The sequence below is a fragment of the Siphateles boraxobius genome, unplaced genomic scaffold (assembly GCF_051911475.1).
Source record: "Siphateles boraxobius isolate OS27281-9 unplaced genomic scaffold, OSU_SipBor_1 180, whole genome shotgun sequence".
NCBI classification, from domain to species: Eukaryota; Metazoa; Chordata; class Actinopteri; order Cypriniformes; family Leuciscidae; genus Siphateles; species Siphateles boraxobius.
The window spans coordinates 25,227-41,769 of NW_027508789.1; the positions used below are offsets into that span (position 1 = coordinate 25,227).

Below are 16,543 nucleotides of genomic sequence, written 5' to 3' on the forward strand. Positions count from 1 at the left end.
ATGCGCAAAGTGTCTGGGTCAAGAAGATCTCTACACCGCAAGAAACTTTTATTCGTTTTAATGGCCCATTAAGTCACAACAGATTTTGAATAGTGAGCCTACATGTGACGTACAACACAAAGCGCTACGCTATTACACTACGTGAACTAACTTGAGGTCTAACTTGCTAATAATGCTGTAATGGGCTTTATGAAACCTGTATGTATAGGCCCATGTATAAATTAGGGATATAATCTCATTTAATTGTATGTAACTTTTACATTTTTGCTATGTACTTGTGTTTTTGATACCTTGGCATTAAAAAATAAATAATAATGTGGATAGAGGACCTGCCCCTCCTGAAGAATACAGATTTATTTCCATATAAAGATAGAAGTGTTTGGAAAATGCTGAGGTGCAATAGGGGATTGTCTACATTATTTTTTATTATGCTGGTTGAAAGTCTCCTCATATCCTGATAGTAATCAGTGTTAAGCGGTCTAACACACATACTATTTCTCAAAATCAGGTACGCCAATATTGTTTATATAAAATATTATTTATTGAACAATAATAATGAACAATAATTTGATCTTCGGTCAAAGTACAAAGGTTAAATAAAAATATAAAGTTATAAAACTTAACTTTGTCCTCAGTCAAAACTATTTGATCGGGAACAAATAACAGATTTCTAATATTTACACTATCTACATTGCATTTGCATGTGTGGTCACCAAATACTGCAAGATGAAAATATTCCTTCCTCAAAACAAGGAGCCGGACAAAGTATCTAAAGCATTGTGTGAGCCTCATATCAGCTGTTAGATGCACAGCAGAAGGAGGAAGCAGCCGAAGACTGGAGACTCTGTGGATCCGGTGCAGGATCTTTGGAGAAGGCCGTGCCAGAAGCAGCTTTCACAGGAACTTCTGGCATTCCTCTTCATGTCTTATTCTGTGACCTGAAACAAGCAAACACAAAAGGTTACAGTCATAGATTACAATTAGAACAAAACATTTTTAAAATCTTTAAAATGAAAAGTGAATATAGTCTTCAAAATCATTTGTAGCTGATCTTAGGCTCATTACCTTAAACCATTCATGTCGAAGGATTTTCCTCAAATAAATGCGTTGTCTTGGGCTTTCCTTCAGGAGGGATCGGATCAGGAGGCAGCATTCTGTGCAGAACGACAGAAGTGAGTCAGATTATTACCTTCAACTTTACACCTGCTGTCTTTGTGTTAAGCTGTAAGATTCGACTATTCTATAAAGTACGGTCAGAAAATCAGAAAAAAATGCTTGTATTATCCAATATCTATCTTTTGGTGTTACTTTTTTGTAATTTCTTTGTTTTGTATGATTTAAATGACAGTTGGTCTTCTTTGTTGTGATGAATGCCATCTTACCGTTGGACAAGCCCGGCTCAGACCAGATGTCTTCATCCATCATTTGCCTGTCTCTTGCTTCTGGAAAGCGTCCACACACCAGCAGGAATAAGAGCACTCCCAGAGACCACACAGTCGCTGGTTTCCCGTGGTACTTGCCCTCTGTGCAGGACTCAGGCGGGCGGTAGTCTAGAGTGCCTGCAGGAAAAAGAGTTGTCTGATGGGTAAGTACCATAGCATGAATTACCGTAGCATGTGGTAAAAACATCTGGTGTTTTGAATTTTTAAAAATGCTGACTCACATGTGAGATATGGTTTATATGACACCGATTGAACTAGTCACTAGAACTTAAAGGGTTAGTTCACCCAAAAATGAAAATTAAGTCATTAATTACTCACCCCCATGCTGTACCAACCCCGTAAGACCTTCATTCATCTTCGGAACACAAATTAAGATATTTTTTATCAAATCTGAGAGGTGGATCACTGCTACTGCCTGAGACGAGAGTTCAAGAGATTTCCACGCGCATGCGCGAGAACTGAGAAGAGGACGTTCTTCTTCTAATACTTCTTGTTCAGTTCTCGCGCATGCGTCGTGGAAATCTCTTGAACTCTCGTCTCAGGCCCACAAGGAAGAAAAGGAATAGTCGAATAAAGTCGTTATTTATGTGTTTTTTTCCGGAAAAAAAGTATTCTCGTCGCTTGATAAACTTATAGTTGAGCCACTGTAAGCACACGGAATATTTAAACATGTTCTTTAATGACTTTCTGGGCCGTCAAGTTTCATTCCCTCTGGCAGCCTATGTAGCAGTGATCCACCTCTCAGATTTAATCAAAAATATCTTCATTTGTGTTCCGAAGATGAACGAAGGTCTTACGGGGTTGGTACAGCATGGGGGTGAGTAATTAATGACTTAATTTTCATTTTTGGGTGAACTAACCCTTTAAGTCCCAAACTACAGGTTTGATTCATAATTCATACCACAGAATCGTTCATAGCCAGATTCCTGCAGGAGATCCCCGCACCCGAAGTCAATCAGTTTGACCTCAAGAGTTTCTGTATTGATCAGCAGGTTCTCCAGCTTAATATCCCGGTGAAACACTCCACGGCGACAGCACATTTGAGCTGCCATTGTTGCCTGCGCCATAATAAACCGTGCTGTGTCCTCATTTAGGACGCCTTCGTGACCGTTCCAGAAATCCCACAGATCTTCACAGGGTGAGGGACGCTCCAAGACCATGATATATCGGTCAGGCTGGTCCTGCCAGTCCAGCAGCTCAATGATCTCTGAGACTTTGGGGCCGCTATTAGCAAGGGTTAATAGGCCGACCTCTAATGGGAAGCGTGCGGGATGACCAGGCTGGAACAAAGATCATTGTTATATGAAGGTGTTGTCATTATGTTTACATATTTTAATTTGAAAAACACATAGTGAGTGTAGCTTACTTACAATGTAGATGTATTTCATGTTCTGCGGCTTTCTGGCAATTTTCACTGCCACCTGATCAACAAAAAATAAATAAATTGTTACATTTCTAATATGTCAAATGCAGTAAATAGTGGAAAAATATCCACAAAAAGACTTGAAATGGATATAGTGAGACAAAATAATTTGTTGGCTAAATATTGTAAGAAAATGGCGATACCTCAAGGCCGTCCTCCAAGCGTTTCCCTTCATAAACAGAGCCGAATGATCCCTCACCAAGCATTCTGCCCATTTCATACCGGCTCAAAATGTCGTCTGCAAAAAGATGATTCATTTTAGTGTCATGGACAGCAGTGAGTTTAATGTTTGAGGTCATGGCCGTAAACTCACGCTCAGTTGTCACGTCCACTCTGTTGTTGTGAGCTGGTGCTGGACGGACTGGACTGTGATGGACTGGAGCTGGAGGGGTTTGAACCTGCTGATCTTCAACACCACTGGATACAGCTTCCTGAAGACCATGATCCTCTGATTTAAAAAATAAAAGTTCTGTTTAAATATTTAAGACAAGTCCTGGAAAAATTATGTAGACTTTCTGATGTACAGAGCACTAATAAACAGAGCATTTCCACATTCTCAACTGGTCACTGGATTTACCCTCAGCGTGTCTCTCACTAATGGTTGCAGTGGTCTGATCCTCCACTTTCTGAGCCTGACCTGAGCCACTGCTGTGAAGAGAGAGATGCTCTCCAGAACTCCAGTGAAGAGAGAGCAGATCTACACAACTACTCTTCTTCCTCTGTCTCTCCTGACTAGCACTTTCCTCACTAACAGGCTGATGATATACATAGAGCACATACAAGAGATTTGACCTTGATTTATTCCCATATCACAATAAACAAAGAACATTTAAAACAAATGCACAAAAAGGTGTCAAAATCTTCCAAATGTTAATATTCAAATTAATTTGTAGCTTATAGGGCCAATACCTTAAACCATTCCTGGAGAAGTGCTGGACTGTGATGGACTGGAGCTGGAGGGGTTTGAACCTGCTGATCTTCAACACCACTGGATACAGCTTCCTGAAGACCATGATCCTCTGCAGCACAGGCACTGGACTGGACACCATTCTGATCTAAAGCAGGGAATATCAAACAAAAGCATGTTTCAAACTAATAATTATAATTATTAAGCTTTGGATACTCATATTATGGCTATTCTTCTGGTAAAATGTTTTAATTTTTAAACAATCCTAGTTTAAATATGTCAAGACATGTCTTGGAATAAAAAATAAATCTGATTATTGCCTCGATCAAACTTCAGTTGTATTTTGATATATTATAGTGTGGTCATATATGGTAATTAATGACACTGATAATCTCCAATGGTCATTTGATTTACCCTCAGCTCTTCTCTCAGTTATCGGTGCAGTTTTCTGGTCTGAGATGATGCCGCTCCAGTCACAGTAATGAAGCTTCACAAAACTCTCCATCCTCCTCCTCTTTCCCATTGGCATCTCATCTTCCTCAGCGCCAGCACTAACGGGTTGATGGTGTTCAGCCGCATGGGTGCTGGATATTGAGGATGCGCTTTGATGGGAGTCGGACACCTGAGCGCTAGAACGACGCTTTCTCTTCAGTGCCGGACCTCTGCGAGAGTGTTTAGAGGAAGTGGACGGACGTCCATCATCTGGGCTCTGCTGGCTGTCTCTCTGCCACTCTCTCTCCCTGTCAGCCGGACCTGTGGACACAGAAACAAACTCACAAGACAGAGGTGTTAAATATCCGGGAATAAGCTCCTGGCTCTGTGCCTGGGACGGGCCTGGCATCCTCCTTCAAACTGCAATAAAAACAATACAAAATACAATACAATAAAATACAATGCTCCTCAGAAATACCCCTCCCCCCCCCAAAAAAAAACCTCCAAACTCCCTCTAAAATAAGAAAAGAACAATACAATTAAAGAGTCCTCAGAAATAATATGAACTTTTAAAAAATAAAACGATGTAACGTTAGCTATATTATCCCATCTCCTTCTAGAATAAAAGTCTCCTCTATGAAATCCTCCAAACAGCTTCAAAATATCAAGATCAGCTCAGAAAATATTCAGCAAAAGTCTCTGAATTCGCCTCGTCTCTCAACCAACAGATAGCGATCAAAGTGTTGATATTTGCAGTCAGAATTCATAACACGCGTCGCCATAGCAACTCAAATTCGAATCACTAATATGCACGCACGCGCACCCGAAGTCGCGTGCGTGAGCAGAGAGCGTGAGCGCACATCGAATCTGCAAACAAACCGAATCTGTTCATGCAGGACTGAATGTAATTATTAAATAACCATTTAACTAGTGATATAATAATGTATATTTACTGCTTAGCTACAAAATGGAAGTTTAAAATTCAACTATTACAGCATGAAATAAGGTACCATGAATCAGTGAATTTGAGTTTGATGCGGCAATATTATCAGTAATAAAATAATCATTAAAAAATGTAATCATTAAAAAAAAGTATCAGACATTTACTGTATGTCAATTCGGTTCAGAGATGAATACTAATGTTGTCCACCAGAGGGAGCCACAGGATAGCAAACCCTTTACGGTCACAGTTAAAGGGTAACTAAACCCATGGTCAGAGCCTGACTCCACCCACTGGAAATTTTTGAAAAATGCTGGAAAAGTGGGCGGAGCCCAGCGGAGATAGAGGGGATGAACCGAGGGCAGTTAAATACTCTATCCTGATCGTTTTCAATACTTGCTATTCCAACTCCTGACTCTCTACAGTGGATATGACGAAACTCGTACCAAGGGCGTGGTGAAGTGGAACCTGCTTATGTCACCTCCCGCCCCTTACGTCACGTACCACCGCAAACACCCAATAGGAAAATTCAACTGCAGTAGCCACCGTTCAACCTGAAGAGGGAAGCACTCAGACGTTTTTACACCATATATTGTAAAATTAAAACACTTTACACCCAAATGTCAAAAAAGTTACTCGAATCAATGAACAGCACTAATAAAGCCCCATTCTTACAGATCATTAACTAAAAAAAGTTGGTTTAGGGTTTAGTTACCCTTTAAAGAAGAATGTCATATACACCTAGGATGACTTGATGATGTTGAGTAAATCATGGGGTAATTTTCATTTATGGGTGAATATCTCTTTAAGTGCTGCCCATAGAGATGTTGCCGGCCTTTTGGGACTGGAAAAAAACTTATCACAGGGTTTTGCGGCAATTTCTATTGGCTTCAACTTTAAAAAAAGATGTTGCTGCATATATTTTAACTTGCTGTAGCTGCTATTGCTATAGTGACCTGCTAGATGTTGGGTAAACCCAATCAGGCTTTAAAACCTGTGCTGTTGTGCCCGATTCCAGTAATAAATAAACCTTTTGTACACATAATTATTTGTGTTGACCTGGGCCATTGCCTCCAAAAAACTCGTGTTTGCTTACAGTAATGTTCCAAACAATGCGTTATCCCACGATTTATCCCCTGTGTAAGATGACTACCAAGGCTGTGGTCACAGCTTTAAACCAATTTATTTCCATTTTCGGTATGCTCAAGATTATTCAGAGCGATTGAAGGACCAGTCTTGTGCATATAACGCTTTGAGTCAAGCTGCGTCAAAGCGTTTTCATCAGTCTCTGAAGTCGTTGTTACGCACTTACTATGTTGAATTGAATCAGGATTGGGAAGAGGGTCTGTCTTGATGCTCGTAGCCTGGAGGTGACACAGGAGAGTTTGGGTTTTAGTCCAAAAATGTTTTGGCCACACAGAGCATGGGTCAATTAATACCCATGGCTCTTGACGATGCACTGAGGTCTTAAGTAGCGAAACAATCGGCCTATGCAAGAAACTGAAAACTATATACAATATTTTTCCACGTAATCCACAGCCTCAGCAAATAGTCCAGAGCGTATTCATACCAGTCTGGAGCACGAGCTACCTGTCACACAATGACGTATGCGCAGGAGCAAACTCACACATGAGTGGATGCTGTGTTTGTTTACAACATAAAGAGAAGACACGTGTGTTGTTTTGTTCATCAAAATTGTACTTGTGCTTATCCTGGACTAATTAAAATTGCTTGCGCAATCTCAATAGGGGAGATTGACTTTTCACCAGATACCCAACGTTTGAGCTTGTGCGTATGCATCATTAAAATAAATGTTTCATTTAGAATTGTTGCATGTGGTCTCCCTTTTGGTTGTAACAATATATTTTTTCTTTCTGCTGGTGCCCTCTAATGCACAGTGTGTCAACTTTGACCATTGGGTGGCACATATCCCCTTTCTTGTTACACAGCAGAAAAAGGAAGGAAACAGTAGGAAGCAGTGCTGGTAGAATGCATGGAGTGAAATCTCCACTCAGGATTGGTCACTTGTCTGTTGCCTGGCTACCAGTTTTTTTGAAGCTGTTGATTAGTAAAACAAGCAATGACAAGTGTCTCATTTACTCCTGATGACAAGTCAATTATGGTTTGCTGTTGAGTAAATGTGCACCTGAGGGTGAGATGAGATTGAGATTCATTAGAGGTGTGCATGCAACACATCTAAACACACTGTGAATGCACTGATGCAATATGCGGCTGCTCGCTATTCAGGGGTCAGTTACATAATACTTGTTTTAAAAGTTTTTTTTTTTTTAAAAACCCGCAACTATCATAGTATTAAAGTCAATTACATTTACAACAACATAAAAAAAAAAAATCTTGTGGAAGATTTGGCCCATAGCGGCTTTTATGATGGTACTTGCGATGTAAATGTAAACCACCCGTTGCAGTGTTGTCTGTCTGAACCAATATAGTATGTGCTTGTCCTGCAGCAACGGTCAAAACCGGTGCAGAGCCAGATGGCAACTCGAGATGTTGACACATTTTTCCAGGGTGTTTACATTTTTCCAGAGCTTCTCAGGGTCCTTCAGGGCATCGTGATGACCCATATTTGACTTCAAATTTGCTATGGTGACGGTTTAGACCGTCCTCTATCAGTGTGTCAAATTTCATAACTTTCCCACAGGCGGTTCTATGGGCTACCATAGACTTCCAGAGCGGAAGAAGAATAAGAATAAGAAGAAATGGCTAATGATAGAATGGAATGTTTCTCTAATAATCACATAAACCAATTAAAACAATTTCTTAAAAAAACATTTTGAACGATTAAAAAAAACTTTTAGAAATAACGTTTTCATAACTTATTGGGAATGTTCGCACACAAAAAAAAAATGGTGATTTTTTCCACAAAAATTTTTTTAGCTGAGTTACTAATGAGCGGACAAGTTGAATCAGGTTTGATAAGAGAGACATCTAAACTGTGCAGAGCTGGACTACTCCAGGTTTAAAGTTGACAACCACTACTCTATATGACTGTCCTTTTTTTTTGTAATTGTGTTTTTCCTATATGCTAACACAGATGAGGCATAACTAATGAAAGTATAAAGTACATACTATCTACCTTTTTCATTATTCCAGTAGATTGAGGATTTATACTGTTAACTTAATGATCCAATGCAACACAATTCATGAACGATTTTGTCACTTAATTTCAATGTGTGTCTAACGAAGTTTGCTTAATTGTTCAATTCTGACAAAACCTGCATTTGAGATGTAAACAGCAAACATACTCAATTAAATGAGCTATACATGTTTTGAAAATTACAAAGATAAATTAGACAATGATAATTATATCTACCTTCATGAGTGACAGCTTTACCAGTTTACTTACAATTGATATTCTGTAAAAATGTTGACCAAAGAGGATTTTGGCTGAAATATTTTAAGAGTTAAGATGTTTTTAACAGTATTTTTAAACCAGGAATAAAATAAAGCATAGACCAGAGGATTCAGACCTGAATTTGTATACACAACCCATGTCAAAAAACTTATGGTTGTGGAAGAAATTACTGACATAGAACAGATATAGTACGGAATATAACACAGCAGATAAACTGTCACAATAATTCCTAATGTCAGAGCAGCTTTGCGCTCAGATTTTCTCCTTACTGAACCTTCCATTACACATTTACCACCCTTCATCAGAGAGTTTATAACTTTCACTTGCTGACGTGCAACATAAAATATCCTCAAATATAACGTTATGATCAGGGTACATGGAAAAATAAAAGACATGAACAGATCAGTAACTCTCCAGGCAAAACCCACCGTAACCGAACACTCTCCATAACACATGTCTGTTCTGTGTGAAGTGTCAAAATATCCATTATAAATTACAAGGATAGTGTTATAAGTTGAAAAAGAAAGCCAGCTCAGACCGATGCTCACTAAAGTTTTAGTTGTGGTTATTTTCTGTGGGTATTGTAAAGGGTGACACACAGCCACATAACGATCAACAGCAATTAAACCTAAACTACTGAAAGATGCTGAGAAGACCAATCCAAGGATTATCATAAACAGTCTACAGTAAGTGTCTCCAAAGTACCAACACGTCTCAATCAGCCTAGTGCCCTCTATGGGTATCACAATAAGTCCCATAAGTAGGTCGGCCACAGACAGAGAGAGAATAATCAGGTTGGTTGGAGTGTGAAGCTTCTTGAAGTGAGAGATGGAGATGATCACCAGCAGGTTCAGAAACACAGTCCATGCTGATAGGAATGATACAAACACATACATGATATTGTATTCATATTTAGAGCGTTTTCCCTTGATACATGATGAGTTGATGGCAGGAAAGCATTGAGTCTCACGATCTTCTGTCTCATAGGCCATGACTGAGTCTCCTCCTGTGAGGAGTTTGTTCTGCTCTCCTTTCATTTATACAGTGTCTGGATCAGATGGACCAACCCCTCTGACGCCCACTCTGATGTATTTTTTTTTTTTTTTTGTGTGTGAATAATTTATTTTTTGAACATTAGCTTTGAAATACAAGCCATTTATTCAGTCCAGTTTAGGATTCTCAGACGCTGTTCAAAAGCAAATGCATTCGGTTTTAATTTCTTCACTGTTTTGTTATTGTTTTGTAGTTTCACATGAATGCACAAGTGGAACTGAACTAAACACAGGTGTGGTGGTTATTGCTTTAACCAGTTACCCAGCTAACAGGGGACGTTCCCAGAACTTTCACTAAAAAGTTATGTAAAAGTTATGTAAATGTTAGCTAAAAAAACGTTCCTAAAATAATGTTTCTGGAACAGTCTTAATGTTTCCTTTCCATAGTTAAATACATTTTCATAATATTGAGAGAAAACATTTTTAGAACAACATTCCCAGATAACAAAAATATGTTCTTAGAATGTTTCACTAACATTCCCATTAAGTTATTAACGTTATTTCTGAATGTTTTTTAAACGTTGATGCGTCTTTGGGGACCCCCACTGGGGCCCATGGGCACCGGCAGGCCATTACCACGGCCTGCTATGCCTTCACTCTCCCAACAGAGTCAGACTGTAATTTCTTCATTCCAACTCAGAAGTAAACTGCAACTGTACCATCACTGAATGGGCAACCATCAACTCTTCTTGGCCTTCTCGGTACGTTCGAGTTGCTGTCCTGCGTGGTCGCACCAGGCCCCAGGGCAGCAGGCCTTGACTTACAACCAGCCATGTGCTCACAGAGAGAGAGAGAGAGAGAGAGAGAGAGAGAGAGAGAGAGAGAGAGAGAGAGAGAGAGAGAGAGAGAGAGAGAGAGAGAGAGAGAGAGAGAGAGAGAGAGAGAGAGAGAGAGAGAGAGAACTTTCAACCAGAATGATCAAACAAACCATTCCAGTTGCTCACCATTTCTTCATTCAACGCAGAAGAAATCGATTGAATACTCATGGAACCATCAAAATCCTTCTTCAAGAACTTCACGAAATGCTTTCACTGCAAGTATACATTTAATTAGGTGCTCTAAAAATTATAAGCTGATGGTTCTTTTCATAGTTAAATGGATATTTTCCATAGTTCCATTTCCTGCTTCCAGTTTCATTCTGTCACTTACCATTTTACCCACGTATGTGTAATTGTGTGTATGTTGTGTTTAGATTAGTTATGTTTGTGATTTAGTTAATAAAACTTGTGCACTATACGTATTTGATTCTGATTATCTGCCCTGCAAACAGAGTCTAGATGCTGACTAAAATGCTCTTTGTAGTACTGTAAAACAGAAAGTTATTGCCCAACCCCAGAAATTAACATTTCTATGAATCAATTAATAATCAAAATTGAGGGTGCGGGGTGCGGTCGTAGATGGCCACCCAGCTCAAGGGATCTGGAGTGGTCATCATCTCGATTAGCACATCAATTGCCTCGAATTGATGGCTGTATTTCTGACCCTGAAGTACTTCTTCCAACAGTTAAAGGGTTCTGATGTCCTAGAGCGAGTGGACAACACTACGTTAGTTGCCTACATAAATCGCCAAGGTGGGCTGCGTTCAGCCCGTCTGAACAGGCTAGTGCAGCAGGTTCTGCTTTGGACTCAGGACAGGTCCCTGTCCTTCAGGGTGATTTACACCCCATATAATTTAAATGTGGGAGCATACTTTCTGTCAGGCTGGGACACACAGGGAATGGAAATGCCACTCCGAGTTAGTCCAACCGATTTGGGAAAGATTTTATTAAGTAAAGGTGGACCTCTTCGCTTCACAGGAAAGAGCGTAATGTCTCCTCTACTTCTCTCTGAATGACCCAGCCCCCTGGGTCTCGACAGCATGGCCCATGCATGGGCATGACTGTGTCTTTATGAATTTCCAACGATCGCTCTGCTCCCAAAGAGTCCTGAGCAAGGCCCGTCCTGGTCAAAGCTATTTTGCACCCTCACCCTGACCATCTTCCTAAAGTTGCATTCTCAACCGTATATCAGTTATCAGATTTTATAGTTTGGATGTTCATGTTACTCTGGGCCCCCATGCCCTTGAGTCGCCATCCCAACCTCATGCCTGAGGCCTTTCTCATGTTTGTGTGCACACACTACACAACCTTGAGGGGTCCAGACACTTCCAGTGTGGCAGTGTTGTGTATTCTTCCCTATAGGGCTGTCAGCGCAGCACTGAGAGTAGCTTTTGCTGCACTGCATTGCCACACTGGGGGTGTGTTCAGGACATCTCTTCAGACAAAGTGTCCTGAAAACACACCTGTTTCACATCTATTTATAGCCTCTTATGAGAGCGCATTACAATGATGTCATCACCATCTTGGGACGAGACTCTGGAATGGCGGTGACAATCTTGGACGAGACTCTGTAATGGCGGCGGCAATCTTGGACGAGACTCTGGAATGGCGGCGGCAATCTTGGGCGAGGCTCTGGAATGGCGGCGGCAATCTTGGACGAGACTCTGGAATGGTGGCGGCAATCTTGGCCGAGGCTCTGGAAGGGCGGCGACCATCTTGGGACGAGGCTCTTGAATGGCGGCAGCCATCTAGGCAGAGGGCTCTGGAACGGTGGTGACTAGTTGTGAACTTTTTCTTCTAAAGTGTAGGAACTCAGAAGCTAAGACCAGGAGACTTGGTTGTATCTTCAGCAAGATTCTTTATTGAGAAACACGATCTGTTGGTAGCTGCAGTCCTCATCAAGTCAAGTCTAACTAAGAGAAACATTCCCTTGCAATTTATACACATTTAGGGGCAGGGCTTAACATTGTGATGAACAAAGCATGTAAATGAGCTGAGACATGAGAACAGAACGGTGGAGGACTTCTCGTACTGAGACAAGAACTCCAAGACAAACGGTTTCATTAATAAAATAGCAGGTGTTCAAACTTGATCAGCATGAGTCTTCACACGGTGAGACACAAGAACAGGAAAGGCATGGAATTCTCGTACTGAGACGGGACAGTCAGGAATATCCCGCTGGGAACCCCTACCGTTTGCAGAGATTTCCTGGTCTCATCATTTATAAACTTTCTCAATATAAAACACTATTGTACTGGAAATCTAAATTAAACATTTAAATAAAATTTGTAATCCTACGCTATCTTTGGATGAGACTCTGGAACGGAGGCGGCCATCTTGGGAAGAGACTGGAATGGCGGCGGCCATCTTGGAATGAGACTCTGAAACGGTGGCAGCCATGTTGGGAATAGGCTCCACTGGACCAGGAATAACAGAGCTGCCAACTCACGCATTCAGCGTGAGACTCACACAATTGACACTTTTCACACACTCTCACGCCACACATCTATTTTCACACGCAGAGAAAAATCGAGAAGCAAAGAGGACACTCACACCGACAGACAAGACAGAGCAGGTTTCTTTTGATATAAAACAAATTCTCAGCTCTCAGATTCTGTAAATTTTATTACGAAATTCAAACAATAAATACCGTTTTGCCGCTTTTAAATATGACTTGATAGATCGCTGTAGCGCCTGGTCGGCACTGTGAACTAATAATCTCTCTTTACTATAGTTAATAGTAAATAAACACAAATGAACAATAATAGGTAGCCTATGATGAAAGATACAGTACATATTACCGAAATGTATATGCCTCATACATAATATCGATGAATCAGATGTTTTTCAACCGCGGAAAGAGGTCAATAAAACAGCTGGAGAACAATGTCACATAAAATTACATTTACCTCAGAAAAAAACATTAGTATAATGTATTAGTATAAATTACTATTTTGCTAAATATGTGCACTCTTACATATTTATTATATTTTTACTTATATCGTTAAAATATTATAAAGTTATAATAATAAAAACTGCATTATTTTTATATTTATTATATTTGAGTTGTATCTTTAACATTTAATAATACCAGCTGACAGGGCTCTCTGTAGTCTTTGTTTATAGCATTAGGTGAGATTTTCTTTATTGAGAAAAATTAACAGTTAAAAATTAAAAATTAATCAGTCAGAGGAATCCCCTGGTCGCGAGCCCATGACTCGTCAACGAAACTTCCCTCGGCTCCAGAGTCAATTAATGCAACGCAGGAAACAGAAGAACCAGGCCACCATAGAAAAAGGGGAAAAGTAGTGCGGGTTCTGGGCGGAGGTCCTAATGTAGTAGCGATCGCCAGTAACCCTCTTGGTGCGAACAGGACGGCCGAGGGACGTGAGAGAACGGCGCGAGGCCGGTGGTGCGATTGATAATGAGCAACACCTGTGAGCACACCGGTCTCGCATCTCTCACTGAGGAGCCGAAGCATAAAAGAGGAGCGACGACGATGATGATCGAGAGAGGAACTGGCCTGTATTTTGGTTGAGTATTGTTTTTTGTATTTGTGTTTTATTTTAGCCAGCAGTCGTCCGCGAGGGGCTCCTGGCCGTTATGTTTATTTTGGGTAAGCCAGCAGTCGTCCGCCAGGGGCTGCTGGCGGTATTTTAGTTTGTTTATTTTATTTTAAATAAAGTACGTTTAAATGTTCGCCGGTTCCCGCCTCCTTCTTCCCTGAACAGTGCTACACTGGTGCCGAAATCCGGGAAGAGGCAGGAACGCGCTGTCAGAGAGTCCTCGCCGCTGTGGGGTATCCGCGGTGCCATCGAGCATGGTGCACGAGTCGCCGCCGCTCGCCGTGGCCCGGAGCCTGCTGCCATCCGCCAGAAGGGGAGGAGCAGGGAGCGGGGGACTCGAGGCCATGGACGCTCGAGGCGGTGCGCTGGAGTGAGTTTCCGGTGGGACGGTCGAGCTCGCTGCTGGCCGCCCTGGTATTGGAGGGGCGGCTGCCATCCGGGAGGGAGAGGAGGAGTCGCCGCCGCTCGCCGTGGGCCGGAGCCTGCTGCCGTCCACCAGCGAAGGGGAGGAGCAGGGAGCGGGGGACTCCTACCGTCTGCCCAAGGCACCCGAGGAGCCGTCGCGGTCCACCAGGCGGTGGAGGAGCGTCGAGACGTCCACCGAGGGCTACCCAGCGTCACCGCCAGGCACCGCGGAGGAGATTGCCCAGCTGGTGGGGGACCAGATGGCAGCGCGTTGTGGGAACCGGACTATTTTTTTTTTCCTCTCTCCCCTCTCTCGATCTGTCGCTCCTCATGCTTCCGTCTCCGTTTGCCTCGGCTTGTCGGTCCATACCCCCCAGGGATCGCCGCCGCCGGGGGGAGTAGGCACAGGCTCGTGGGTACCCCCCGGCCTGTGAGGGGCGATGGGGGTATGTGGCGAACAGGACGGCCGAGGGACGTGAGAGAACGGCGCGAGGCCGGTGGTGCGATTGATAATGAGCAACACCTGTGAGCACACCGGTTTCCCATCTCTCACTGAGGAGAGGAAGCATAAAGGAGGAGTGACGACGTTGATGATCGAGAGAGGAACAGGCCTGTATTTTGGTTGAGTTTTGTTTTTTGTATTTGTGATTTATTTTAGCCAGCAGTCGTCCGCGAGGGGCTGCTGGCCGTTATGTTTATTTTGGGTAAGCCAGCAGTCGTCCGCGAGGGGCTGCTGGCGGTATTTTAGTTTGTTTATTTTATTTTAAATAAAGTATGTTTAAATGTTCGCTGGTTCCCGCCTCCTTCTTCCCTGAACATTGCTACACCTCTCTCTACTGGCGAGCCTTTGCTTTTAACGGACAGAGTGAGACGAAATGATTTGCAGACCTGCAATATAGGCATAGGCGGTTGACGATTCGCCGTTCACGTTCAGGGGCGGAGATGCGATTTCCCCCAATTGCATAGGTTCCGGCTCAGGGACCACGGAATAAGAAGAACCAGAGACAGGGACGGAAAAGAGACCAGCTTCCATGCTCCGAGCCCAGCGGCGTAGGTCAAAGCGTCTTTCGATGCGTATGGTCAAGTCGATGAGGGGATCTAGACGAGTAGGTAGCTCCTGGGAGAGAATCTCGTCCTTGGGGTCAGCGTTGAGTCCCTCCACAAAACGAGCGATCAGCGCAGGCTCGTTCCAGCTGCACGTGGTTACCAGGGTTCGGAACTCAATCGAAAAATCAGCAGCCGAGCGTCTTCACTGACGTAGTGTTGAGAGAAGACGTGATGCCTCAACCCCGTGAGCGCAGTGGTCGAAAACCCAGATCATCTCCTCCTTGAAAATAGCATAGCGAGTACAGCATTCCGCCTCAGCCTCCCAGACAGCCGTTCCCCACTCACGAGCCCGTCTGGTCAGAAGGGAAACCACAAAAGCAACGGTCCTTAGCATAAGTGAGAGATTGGAGGGAAAAAAAACACCTCACACTGGGTTAGGAATGAATAACACTCTGTGGGCTCACCTGCGTAACAGGGAGGATTATTATTCCTGGGCTCGGGAACGTCAGGGGTCCTTGGGGAGTGCGGAGGCTCTGTGCGAAGACAATAAAATTGCTGAGACAAATCGGACATCTGGGCAGTCAGAGAGTCCACTGCGTGCCGAGTAGCAGAGAGTTCCTGCTCATGCTTGCCCAGCATGGCTCCTTGAAGCTCGACCGCCATCTGGAAAGGATTATCCTCCGCTGGGGCCGTTCTGGCGAGATTATTGAATCAGATGGAAAACAGAGGACCCAAGCGCAAAATGCAGGTAAATAATGTCTCTTTAATGTAACAAAGGTAATTGGCCACTTAACGGGCAGAAGGCAGTTCAACAGAAATATTCTTCTTGAAATAATAACTCAGGTAGATAGAAGACCCCGGACTGGACACCAGAAGTCAGCGGGCAGTCAACGTTAAAGTAGCGGGCAGCGGGAGACTGGACGCGGGGTAGGACCAGCCTTCAGCAACAGATTAACTGGGCAGAATACAGATCAAATTGATAAAGAGCAATTAATGAGAAAAGGCATCACCAAACAGGGATCCGGTAGGACACAGACAGGACTCAGACGGGGTTCAGACGGGGCTCAGACAGGGTTCAGACAGGGTTCAGACAGGGTTCAGACAGGGTTCAGACAGGGTTCAGACAGGGTTTGAG

General features: G+C 42.8%; 2 protein-coding genes and 1 long non-coding RNA gene across 4 annotated transcripts; 1 reads left to right on the forward strand and 2 right to left on the reverse strand.

The window, feature by feature from the left end:
• Nucleotides 1–664: 664 nt before the first annotated feature.
• LOC143741239 (serine/threonine-protein kinase pim-3-like) lies at nucleotides 665–4,311 on the reverse strand. Of its 2 annotated transcripts, XM_077233662.1 has the most exons (10): nucleotides 4,187–4,311; nucleotides 3,775–3,920; nucleotides 3,443–3,620; nucleotides 3,179–3,313; nucleotides 3,009–3,103; nucleotides 2,813–2,863; nucleotides 2,344–2,722; nucleotides 1,383–1,559; nucleotides 1,066–1,154; nucleotides 665–938 (listed from the first exon to the last, which is right to left on the reverse strand). In XM_077233662.1, the coding sequence occupies exons 1-10, from the start codon at nucleotides 4,299–4,301 to the stop codon at nucleotides 927–929; spliced, it is 1,377 nt and encodes a 458-aa protein (XP_077089777.1). In that variant the 5' UTR covers nucleotides 4,302–4,311; the 3' UTR covers nucleotides 665–926. The 2 variants fall into 2 exon arrangements, with proteins under 2 accessions (XP_077089777.1, XP_077089778.1); XM_077233663.1 differs by lacking the exons at nucleotides 3,443–3,620; nucleotides 4,187–4,311 and having other exon boundaries at nucleotides 3,775–3,909.
• On the forward strand, nucleotides 1,166–3,895 carry LOC143741243 (uncharacterized). Its single transcript, XR_013204975.1, has 3 exons — nucleotides 1,166–1,247; nucleotides 1,349–1,585; nucleotides 3,759–3,895. It is a non-coding gene; the product is annotated as an uncharacterized LOC143741243 (long non-coding RNA).
• Nucleotides 4,312–8,507: 4,196 nt separating the features above from the next.
• Nucleotides 8,508–9,557, reverse strand: LOC143741233 (trace amine-associated receptor 13c-like). Its single transcript, XM_077233656.1, has one exon. The coding sequence runs from the start codon at nucleotides 9,555–9,557 to the stop codon at nucleotides 8,508–8,510; it is 1,050 nt and encodes a 349-aa protein (XP_077089771.1).
• Between the last annotated feature and the right edge of the window lie 6,986 nt (nucleotides 9,558–16,543).

Excerpts from the sequence above, each read along its gene's own strand:
- LOC143741239 (XM_077233662.1), bottom strand. The coding sequence starts at position 4,301 with ATGCCAATGGGAAAGAGGAGGAGGATGGAGAGTTTTGTGAAGCTTCAT. Across the intron at positions 3,314-3,442 it reads TAGTGAGAGACACGCTGAGG|AGGATCATGGTCTTCAGGAA; the intron begins GTAAATCCAGTG and ends TTTTTAAATCAG. Across the intron at positions 2,723-2,812 it reads ACATGAAATACATCTACATT|CCTGGTCATCCCGCACGCTT; the intron begins GTAAGTAAGCTA and ends TCTTTGTTCCAG.
- LOC143741233 (XM_077233656.1), bottom strand. The coding sequence starts at position 9,557 with ATGAAAGGAGAGCAGAACAAACTCCTCACAGGAGGAGACTCAGTCATG.